Raw genomic sequence first — 10,928 nt, 5'->3', positions numbered from 1 at the left:
AGCAGCAACTCCTCCATGCGCATGCAGAACAGCATGGTAAAGTTACTCAAGGACTGGCTGTTTACGCTAAGCATTCATTACGGGAGCACTGTTTCCAGATAAACAAAAGTGTTCAGATGTAAACGCAGAAGAAACGCAGTTCATCTCTGAAGTTGCGCTTCGCTCTGGTATGTAAACAACAGACTCACCTGCACAGTGTAGATAAGGATATCTTATTGAAGTCATTCACTGCATTTGTTGTCACTTTGGAAGGTCTAAGAATATTTTGCTGCAGACATGACATGTAGCCTATGTAAATAACAATAATGTTTCATAGAAATGTTTTAAAACATTTTTAAAACAAGTTAAGGTGGAGTATTTATTAGTGCTACCAAAATACACTTTATTAGTTATGTTTACAAGAATGTTAAATGGCCTGTGCTATTTGTTGAGGATGTGGTACAGCTAGTCTCCAGGCAGTGTGTAATCCAGTAAGCCGAAGATATACTGGGCTGTACCAGGAGCAGATTATATCCATTAATGCACACATATTTCCCTCTTAAAACGAAGTAAATCTTGAGAATGCTACTTCCAGTAAACCTAACCAGATTGGTTTATCCTCTTTCATTGAATTCCAACAAAACATCCCTTGTTTGTATTTAAGGATCCAACATATGGAATAAATAAAAAAATGTAGTTGTTCTGTTAGTGTGTAACAGTCAACAACATGGACATTTTATTATATTTAGTAATCAAACTTATTTTTGTTTTTTGTGTTTCCATAGTCTGTTAAGTATATTTTGTACTATAATAAAGGACATTTTGTGCTAATTATATGTATATTAGATGCACAAATTATTAATCAATTAGTAGTTATTTCAGGTCACATTTGTTATTCTGCAGTAAAAAACAAATAAAACGAAACATTTGTAACAAAAAAAAATAATTCTAAATTATTTATCTCCTTTTCTCTTTTTCATCAATCATTTTCTTGGTTGTTATTCTCAGTTTTACTTTATGCCCTAAAGCCTTTGTTCATATACGTGTGTGTTCATGGATCAGTGTGTGTCCGTTCGTGCGTGTTGTGTCGATGTGTCCATGTCCTCTCACTGCCAAGCAATTCAGCTGACACAATGCAGGTCTCATGTTTCAGATATCTGTCTGCAGTGACAGTGTAAGCTTCTCCTGGTTTGCATGGTTTCTCCCCCTCTTCCTTTCCTTAATCAGATGGAATTTTGACATTATGTGGCAGACACATATGGTTTTGCTTGTTGTTGTGTGTCACTAAGCTCTAACTCCTGCTTGCAGCTGCAGAAACTGTAAAAACTATGCATTAAAGGGACAGTTTGTCTTATAAAAAAAAAAAAAAAAAAAAATGTCATGAGTTACGCACCCTCATGTCATTCCATACCCTTTTGACTTTCTTTTTTCCATGTAACACAAAAGGATATATTTTAAATAATATAAAGTTTTTGATTCATTCAAACAAGTTCATTCAAAAGATCCAAATCCCTTTATGTTTTTTTCAGCCTCTCTTTTTTCAGGTGATGTATTGCAGATCTACATGAGACTGCTTACCGTTATCTTCAGTAGGGGGCAGTATATGAAAAGATAAATCATGTGAGGTTCATGATTGAAAGGTTTCCCTTACTTTTATCTGTTAACCACAAATAACCAGACGCAAAATATTTTTATTTTATTTTTTTTAAATCTAAGTGGCATGAATTTTAAATTGATACATGGAATAAAATTAGCAATTTGAACACAACCCTAAATGTACCAGTTTATTGTTGTTATTATTATAACAATTTAGATTATTAGCGGTGTCCTTGATGTAGTATAATACAGTTTCTCAGCTAAACATGTCTTAGGTGATATGTTTAATGTACTCTTGTCTGTTTTTGCTTTTTCTAGTGTTTCCACTGCTGAGAAAGACATTTTAGTGGTGGTATCGTCTATAAAAAGCTGCCATGACTCAGAAAACACACTTCCACCTGAATCAACAAGGTAAGAATCAGCAACTCTGCAGTTTTCTTAAATTACATATAAATTATAATAAAATGGTTTTGACTTGCATGCTGCCAGTTTCTGAATGCAGGGGGATATCTTTATTTATTTGGAAGTTTTTTCAGTGTAAAGGTTTTTTACTTTTCAATAGAAAAGTTTTTGAATGCTTGAGTTGATGAAAGAGAAAGAGAATAAAAAAGCAGTGGGAGGAGAGAAACAAAATAAGAGACTGAAGGCCTGGAAGCGGAGAGCAGAATGAGTAAGACAAGGGCAGAGAGGAGAAAGCGAACAAACTTTACTAGAACTTTTTTTCCTGTGTCTACAACATTTTCATTTTGGTGAAAATTCTAATCTGCAGGTAAGAAAGTTAAGCCTTATTTTGTTTTGAAAGACATTTGCTGCTGATTTTTTTTTTAGTAAGGAATGCATATTTTTATGGAAATCAGATACATTTTGAAAGCTGAGAATGTCACCACTTGAAATGTGCCTGCAATGCTGTGAATATGAAGTATATGTATGTACTATTTTATTCTGAATTTCGAAATATTTTTCATCTTTTTCTTTCCGTCTCAGTTTCATTCTGTGATTTTAAATAGTGTTTTCAGGCATGTTAGTTATAAACAGTCCACAGTCATACATTTTCATGTTCTTGGCTTGGAAGTATATTTTTATCTTATTATTGAACAGTTTTACTCACAAAAAAGTAGACATTCACTTTATAAATATGAACTTTGAATATGAACTCTCCAATCTCCTCTACCAAAATAATTTGGTTTTCTTTGTTTAAACAGACTGGAGTGAGATCACTGCTGACAATTTTCAGAGTAGCCCATTCAGCATCGATACACCATACGGGTACCAGCTCGACTTAGACTTTGTTAAATACGTGGATGATATTGAGCGAAGTGACACCATTCGACGGCTGCATTTTAACAAGCGACCCGGAGCGGCAAACGCTGCCTCTGAGTCGCAACGCATCTTAAACCCCACACACTGGAATTCTTCGGAGTCTTTGTCCTCAGTGAGCAGTGATGAAGCCAAGAAAACGTCTCCGTCTTCATCCTCTTCCTCTTCTTCTGTCAACAGAAGAAGACCCCCACTTCCCCATTCCAAACCTAAATCCTCCTGTCCAAGACCTGAGGTCCCTCAAGACCTAGTCACCTCTCAGAGGTATGTAGATGGGACGTCTGCCCCAGCCACACAACGTCCTACCCCAACCAAACCAAATCCTCTAGTGGAAAAAACTTTGATTGAAACATGCAAACGTCTGGAACACGAGAAAGGCTCGTCGCAGCAAGGACCTCCAGAACCACAGCCACGACGTAGACTGGCCAGTTTTGGTGGTCTTGGCTCTAGTGGTACCCTATCTCCGTATACAAGCTGGAGTGCCCTAAATCAAGGTGCTAAGATGACAGTCCTAGACCAGCCCCGACAAAGTTCCTTGTTATTGGGGAACACCCTTAAAATCAGCCCCTCAAGCTCTGGCCGAGCATCTCCAGTGAGCGGTGTGAGCCCACTCCACCTGCAGATGGTCAGGGATCAGATGGCAGCTGCTTTGCGAAGGTTAAAGGACCTGGAGGAACAAGTAAAGGCCATTCCTGTCCTACAGGTGAAGATTTCTGTTTTGCAGGAAGAAAAGAGACAACTGACCGCCTTGGTCAAGAGGCAAGATGAAGATCAAAAATCAGGCTCTATCATTGACAAAGATTTTAGCAGCAAACCAGCGATAGAGGGTTGGGAGCACGGTGCCATCTCTGGTCTGACGGATTTTCAACAGCTTAGTGTTGAAATGCAACTGCTTGAAAGGAAGATCCAAGATGCACGTCTTGAATCCTCTGCCTTCAAGACGAGAGATCAAAAATCTGTTGCAGTTGGAGATGATAGGTCCATTGATGAAGTTGATGTTATTCATCAACACAAATTAAACTTTTGTAAGGATGTTGCTGTTGGTGCAAAACCTGAGACTCAGTCAGTGGCTGTCAGTGTCACTGAGACTATGCTGGGGGTTGTATCCAACGAAGAAGCAGATACAGAGTTGCAACAGCAAACCATCCAACATTTAAGTGACCGGGTTCAGATACTGGAGGCTGAGCTTAAAGAAGCAATGCTCAAGGCAGAAATGGGCAAGCTAAGAAGTGAACTGCGGGAAGCAGAAGCGAGAAACCATGCCGACAAGAGTTCCTCCGCACAACCACAGGTGAACTGCGTCGCAACCCAGACCGGGTTGCGAACTCGCACTCTTGGGGTTGGAAACCACACCAACCTTGTGCATTCTGCTGTTGGGGGAGGACTAGAGCAGATTTCCATTGCTGTTGGAGTCTCCTGCAAACCGGAGGTGAGGGTTGTTTCATCTGGCCCAGATACACCTATGGAAGAGTGGGAAATACGCCAAAGAGTGGAGCGAAAAGATCAATGTGTTGGAAGCAAGCGTGCAGCAACACGAAATCAAGGTGTTGGGACAACAATGTACATGTGTGACACTGCCACAATTACTTTGGAGACAGTTGAGAAGAAGAAGAACATTTCCCACCAAACGGTGGGCTGTGGTGACTGCACGGTCGACATGGATGTCATAGCTGTCAAATCGCTAATTTCCCAAGGAACTGTCACTGACCCAGTGCGAAGCGTTGACTTTAGTGTAATGGCAATCCCACAGACTTTGTCACAGCGTACCAGCACAGCCTTTTGCACCGTCTCGCGCAGCACCAGCACTTTGCAGGCCTGTATCTCTGAAGCCAGCACCAACACAAAGCACACACTCACCAGGGAAAGACATACCAACACAGCACACACGATCACTCGATCTTTGGCGGTTGGGGATGGGAAGGTTTGCGACCGAATGGCTGCTGTTCAGATGCACTCTGTTGGAACCACAACATGCTTAGGTAGAGACACAAACACCCCTGCTGTCCCTAATGTGATAACACGAGATGTTGGTGTCGGAATGGCAAATATCAATGAGAATATCCTCATTGGTCTCCATACACGAAACATTGCATGTGGTCCATCCCGTCTACCAGATCCGGTCAAGACACGTAGCATCGGCGTGGAAGTGGGGGATGGGAGGATACGCGACACGGAGGGTCAGATGTTTGTGCAGACTGAGCCTGGACTTGATCATTATATAGATCGCATGCAGAAATTACTTAAAGAACAACAGGACCTGTTAACCGACAGCCACCCTGGGTCAAAACATGGGGTCACTCTCCAGTCCCACGGTCACTTAGATGAACAAGTTAAAGGTAAGGATGTGTATATTTGTGTATCTACCTTTTAAAAGCATTTTGGTCCAATTTAGATTTAGATGCTTTATGCGGTTTCAGCTAATTGCTTTCTTTCATTTTCTTTCTAATTTCCAGTCACTGCACAAAGCCAGTCATCAAATGAGACTACAATGGTTAAACAGAAGAATCAAATGGAATTGCAGATGTCCGCTGCTCTTCATGGTTTGTATTTACATGTGTCAAAGGTAACTCAAGTTAGCAAGCAAAAGTATTTCATCCTGGTCAAAATGACTCCACCCGACAAAGAAGTGCATGTAAGATACAAAAATAAGCAGAAAAGAGGAGGCTTTTTTCAGAGCAATCTTTCTGCTGTGGAATTTGAACAGGAGGTGAAAATAGCTCTCTCTCTCTCTCTCTCGTCTCTCTCTCTCTCTCTCTCTCTCTCTCTCTCTCTCTCTCTCTCTCTCTCTCTCTCTCTCTTCTCTCTCTCTCTCTCTCTTCTCTCTTCTCTCTCTCTCTCTCTCTCTCTCTCTCTCTCTCTCTCTCTCTCTCTCTCTCTCTCTCTCTCTCTCTCTCTCTCTCTCTCTCTCTCTCTCTCTCTTCTCTCTCTCTCTCTCTCTCTCTCTCTCTCTCTCTCTCTCTCTCTCTCTCTCTGGTTTGTCTTTTGGCTGAATAAGCCCTACACTTAGAATATTTGGGCTGCTGTTGGTTTGTGGAATGCTCTAATGTCCTTGGTATGTGGCAGACACAGACATGAATAACATCCACACTGGAAGCCTGCGCTGTGCATGGTTTCTGAAAGGCAGGAGTGCTTGTCTATCAGAAGTCCTTATTAAAGAAAAAAGAGCCTTTAGCAGGTGTTTTTGGTGTATAAAGAAGTGTGTGTGTGCTTAGTTGATGTCATTACAAGCCAGGGCCAGGTAATTTTTTCTGGGGTTTTCAAGCTTCTTCATGTCAAGGACCCGCAAATATGATGATTCCCTTCCACAGAGCTTCTTTTCTTAATATATATTAGTTCCAAAGAAGAGGGATGAACATCAACTCTATGCAAATTTGTTTTTATCCTTTATCCATTTCCTTCAGGCTCACCCAGTGATGACCGCTGTCTTAGGTCTATCATGAAAAGGAAAAGCACCACAGATAGTACGAACCCTACGACTGCATCGCTAGGGTAAATAAAGGTTTTCTTTACTAGGTTAAATTACTAATAAATTCAGCTCAGTGTCTCATTGTTTTGTTGAGCTAGAGCTCTTTTACCAGATTGGTTGTGTATTGCATGTCTTTTTGAATAATATACTTTGCTATATGCATTGTACATTTAATTGTACATCTCTCTCTCTGTCTGTCAATATACAGTACACAGAGAGGTATTGTGGACCTCTTGTCTGAGGGTGGCGATTCTGAAAATGAAGAGAAGAAAAAAAGAGAAAAGAGAGAGAAAGAGGGCAGCACCAAAGATAAAGTGAAGATTCCTAAAGAAACGAAAGGTTCATGCTCATAATAACAAGTTTTGTTTTTTCAGTGCAAGATGAAACTGTTCAGCCAAACTTATCATGGTACATTGGTTTTCTACTGTATAGGTATATATTTAGTGAGAAGATGCTTTCTGCCTGCCAAACTCTGGAGGTTCACCTTAATGGTAGCAAGGTCATATCCAACAGAGAACTGGTGAGTTACAGAACAATAACTGAGATCTGTCTTTTAATGTCAGTTCTTTTACCATTTCCGTGTATTTTTCTATACTCTGCATCTGCTTTCTAAGAAGTGTCTGTAACATTTACAGCATATTGTATGAATGTGTTTTGTATGTCCTTTATTATCAGAGATGGATTCCAATACTTTGAATCACTATTTTTTAATAGGCTTGTTTCTATTTTGCTTTGTAATTATTCATTTCACCTACATTGTTAGTGGCTTCTATTTTTTCCGGTCGCTTTGTCACACACAACAACAACATGTGGGACTGAATTCTCAAGGTTCAAAAATATATAACTCAACAACAGGAAAGCAAAAGAAGGGCAAACCAAACTTAGTTTATGATGTATTGTGGCGCTGCATTTCACAGTCGGAAAAAAGCTCAGTTGTTGATGTTTTCTATGTTTACTCAGTCTTCTCCTCCTCCCATAATTACCCACTGGCATATAGATCAGATTGTTCGGTACTCTGTGGGATTTGGGAAGTTTAAAATTATAGCGTTGCTGTATTTTGTTTGTGTTAAAGCCTGCTTGTGACGCCTGCATTCATTTATTCGGTGTCATTTTGTTCTTGGCATAGTATGTCTAGAAAGTGTCCATGTAGTTTACACGAATACTCTACCCAACTTTTTGATTTGTTTTTTCTGCATTTGATCTGTTTGTCTTTGCAAAAGCGCTCCTGTCTAAGCACAGTGCAGCAGGAGTGGTTCTGTGTGTCCAGTCAGAAGAGGGCATGTCCACAGATGGTGGAGGACTTCCTCTTCGCTTGCCGCCATGTCTCGCCAGATGTGCTGTGCTATGTGGCCAACATGGCTGACCAAAATGGCAACACAGCCCTTCACTACAGTGTGTCTCACTCTAATTTCAGCGTAGTAAAGATTCTACTTGCTGCAGGTACCCTGAAACCTATCCACCTTATTTTTCAGTGCAGAAGTAAGCTATTTTCTGTGAATGTTCGAGACTTCTGATTCATTAGCCGTTATAGTTAAATAACTAGAAGAATAACAAAGTGCACTACAACTATTTGTGCTACAAACCAGTGAGTTTATAACCATGACAATACATAAAATTATATGGTAAGAATTACCAGTTTGCAATATCAAGCAGCATAACAAGCTGTTTTGAACAGCTACAAATAACTGGAAGCAGATGACACCGGAAGTCAGACACATTCAATTTACAAATGGCTGTGCTGCTGTTACATTAAAAATAAGGTGGGTTAACACATAATCCTTAATTAATCCAATGTGAAGTAGCACACCAGATTAAACTTCTCTGTTTGTTACTTCTCTATACCTTAATTTAGCTGTATTACTAATATGCTTGCAGGATCTGCATTGAATATTTCACAACCAAACATTACTCTGTCGATCAAAAGTTTGTGGTCAGTATTTGTTTGTTTTTTTTGTTTGTTTTTTAATTAATTAAATTAATCAAAAGTCACAGTAAAGACATCTTTCCATTACAGGAATAAATTAGTATTTAACATATATTAAAATAGAACACAGTTATTGGTTACACTTTGTTTTAAGGTGTCTTTGTTACACTGTAATTATACATTTAAGTACCGAGTAATATTAAAGGCACAATATGTAATTTTCACCTCTTGAGGTTGCTTATTCAAAACAAAGGCGTAGCTTGATGACGCCGTGACTGAGCGTGGAATCTTGGGAATTGTCGTCTTGACTCTTCACCTGTTGCACTGTAGTAATCTAGTTCGATATTAGAATGTCATATTAATAAAAACTGGATGACTTTTGTTGCTAAATGACATGCAGTTAATTTTAGAGAATGGAGAAAGCTCTTCTGATTATGCTATGTTAGCCACTGACAAAATAGTGTCTCTGAGGTAAAAACATGGTACTCGTGAGTCGTGGTAAATCAAGAAAACAACCTATTGATACAATAAGACTAACCGTGTTACAGCTATATAACAGTGATTCGTTTTCTGTTCATAAATGTATCCAAACAGTTGCTCACCTGTCTAATAAAACGCATAACATAAAGCGTCTTTGGTGTTTCCATGGTTTCTACGGAACTCAAGGGTAGCGCGGATATGACATCATTGACAGGCGACACATGGACACGGTCTGTGTCCTGGTTAAAATAGCTGATTTCTCTGGATTTAAAATGTTGGAAACATTTGGGATAATGTAAGTACACAAGTTAACAAAATATATAACATTGTTCTAGAGATTTTTGGATATTTTAATCTAAAAACTTACATATTGTGCCTGTAAGTAACTACATGTATTTTGTTTAGGGGTTATTTGCATGCAATTTGTAATAGTTATTACTATAGTAACTACATGTAACATATGTAACAATGAAACTTTAAAATAAGGTGTTTCCCATTTTAAATTGTAATAATATTTCAGAATATTACTGTTCATACTGTATGTTTGAACAAATAAATGTTGTCTTGGTGAGAATAAGAGACTTCTTTAAAAAACATTTATACATTGTACTGACCCTCTGAATGGTTGTGGTTTGTTTAATATAAATGTTTATCCAAGATTTCAGAGACTAGACACAGAAAGAGTGTTAAATGCATCTGTTTCTTGAGCACAGTTTAAATAAACTGTAATGTTTTGTGGACAAACTAGATGGATAATTTGGTCTTGATTCCTTCTCATGCAGGAGTGTGTAATATTGATCATCAGAATAAGGCTGGCTATACTCCCATAATGCTTGCCTCCCTGGCTGCCGTGGAAGCAAAAGAAGACATGATGGTGGTGCAAGAACTCTTCAGCAGAGGCGATGTTAATGCCAAGGCCAGCCAGGTATCTGTCTCAGTTTATATGAGTATTTAAACTAAGAAAACTGTTTCTCCCTAAGAGTATTCTTTTGTGTTTACTGGCCTATTTTCTTCACAGGCTGGTCAGACCGCTCTCATGCTAGCAGTCAGTCATGGGCGTATAGATATGGTCCGGGCTCTACTGGCTGCGGGGGCAGAGGTCAACATCCAGGATGATGAGGGGTCAACCGCTCTGATGTGTGCTGGTGAACACGGCCATGCTGACATTGTCAAACTCTTACTGGCCCAGCCAGGCTGTGATGCCACACTGACTGACAATGTGAGTAACCACATGGATATCTGACAGAAAAGATTTAATGTGTATTATTCTTCCCGTTTGTGATTTAAATGTGTGTTCTTGTTTAAATGTGTCTATGACATTTGTGTCTGTGTTTTTGTTTGGTATGTTTTGTGTCTGTGTGCTGGTAGGATGAGAGCACTGCTCTGTCTATAGCTCTGGAGGCCGGACACAAAGACATTGCTATGCTCCTCTATGCCCATGTCAACTACTCAAAGAGCCAACCTAGGGTATGACTCTTTCTTATCTATGCCTGTACTCTCTCATAGCATTTCATTTTATGTTACCAATTACTCAAATTAGCAGCACAACTGTTTTCATGCTCATCCACAGGGATCCCCTCGAAGCAAGACTCCACCCGCTTCACGCATAAGCTTTTCTGATTAATATAACATTTTCCCATGCGCTCTTCATCTGTTCATACATCCCCTCTGAACAACCTGTTCAATCATATGACTGAGATGAATATTACACATTATCTCTTCAAACAAATGTAATATTAAAGAGAGCAGTAGTTCTAAAATTGCAGTGCACTAACTGTTGGCAGTTATCTTTCTCAAATATAAAAATGTTATGCAGTTTACTAATAAAAAACTATATTTTAAATTCAACTGTTATACTTAGGAAACTGCATGTCAGAACAGTTTTATGTCTTCATTTTAGGTAATATATAAATTGTATGCATTTTATGATACTGTATACAATTGATTTTACTTTTAAAAGCTTGATTTAATTTCTTGTAATATATATTCCACTTGTTCTATGCATTTCAAAATCTAAAATCTAGATTTTAGCAACTCTTTATAAAAATGAATTAAATGTAAATATCATGATTCATGTTCATATATACGTAAATAAATATGTGCTTACATCACCACCTTGTGTTTATTTAAAAAATTGCATTACCTATCTTGTAGTATTTTAGATCT

General features: G+C 38.8%; 1 protein-coding gene across 3 annotated transcripts; it reads left to right on the top strand.

The window, feature by feature from the left end:
• The first annotated feature begins 10 nt into the window (after positions 1-10).
• On the top strand, positions 11-10,875 carry kank1b (KN motif and ankyrin repeat domains 1b). Of its 3 annotated transcripts, XR_014606176.1 has the most exons (13): positions 26-167; positions 1,894-1,986; positions 2,778-5,228; positions 5,346-5,432; positions 6,294-6,381; positions 6,567-6,697; positions 6,791-6,878; positions 7,579-7,798; positions 8,234-8,288; positions 9,545-9,687; positions 9,781-9,981; positions 10,131-10,229; positions 10,333-10,872. XR_014606176.1 is itself a non-coding variant. In XM_084114124.1 (12 exons), exons 2-12 carry the CDS (start codon positions 1,950-1,952, stop codon positions 10,384-10,386), a joined length of 3,552 nt encoding a protein of 1,183 aa, XP_083970250.1. In that variant the 5' UTR covers positions 26-167; positions 1,894-1,949; the 3' UTR covers positions 10,387-10,875. The 3 variants fall into 3 exon arrangements, 1 of the variants encoding a protein (XP_083970250.1); XR_014606175.1 differs by lacking the exon at positions 8,234-8,288 and having other exon boundaries at positions 11-167; positions 10,333-10,873; XM_084114124.1 differs by lacking the exon at positions 8,234-8,288 and having other exon boundaries at positions 7,626-7,798; positions 10,333-10,875.
• Positions 10,876-10,928: the final 53 nt, after the last annotated feature.

Source organism: Abramis brama (genome assembly GCF_963993115.1).
Source record: "Abramis brama genome assembly, chromosome: 5".
In the NCBI taxonomy this organism is placed as follows: Eukaryota; Metazoa; Chordata; class Actinopteri; order Cypriniformes; family Leuciscidae; genus Abramis; species Abramis brama.
Note: the sequence above shows the minus strand (reverse complement) of the source record. Positions and strands in the feature narration are given on the sequence as shown.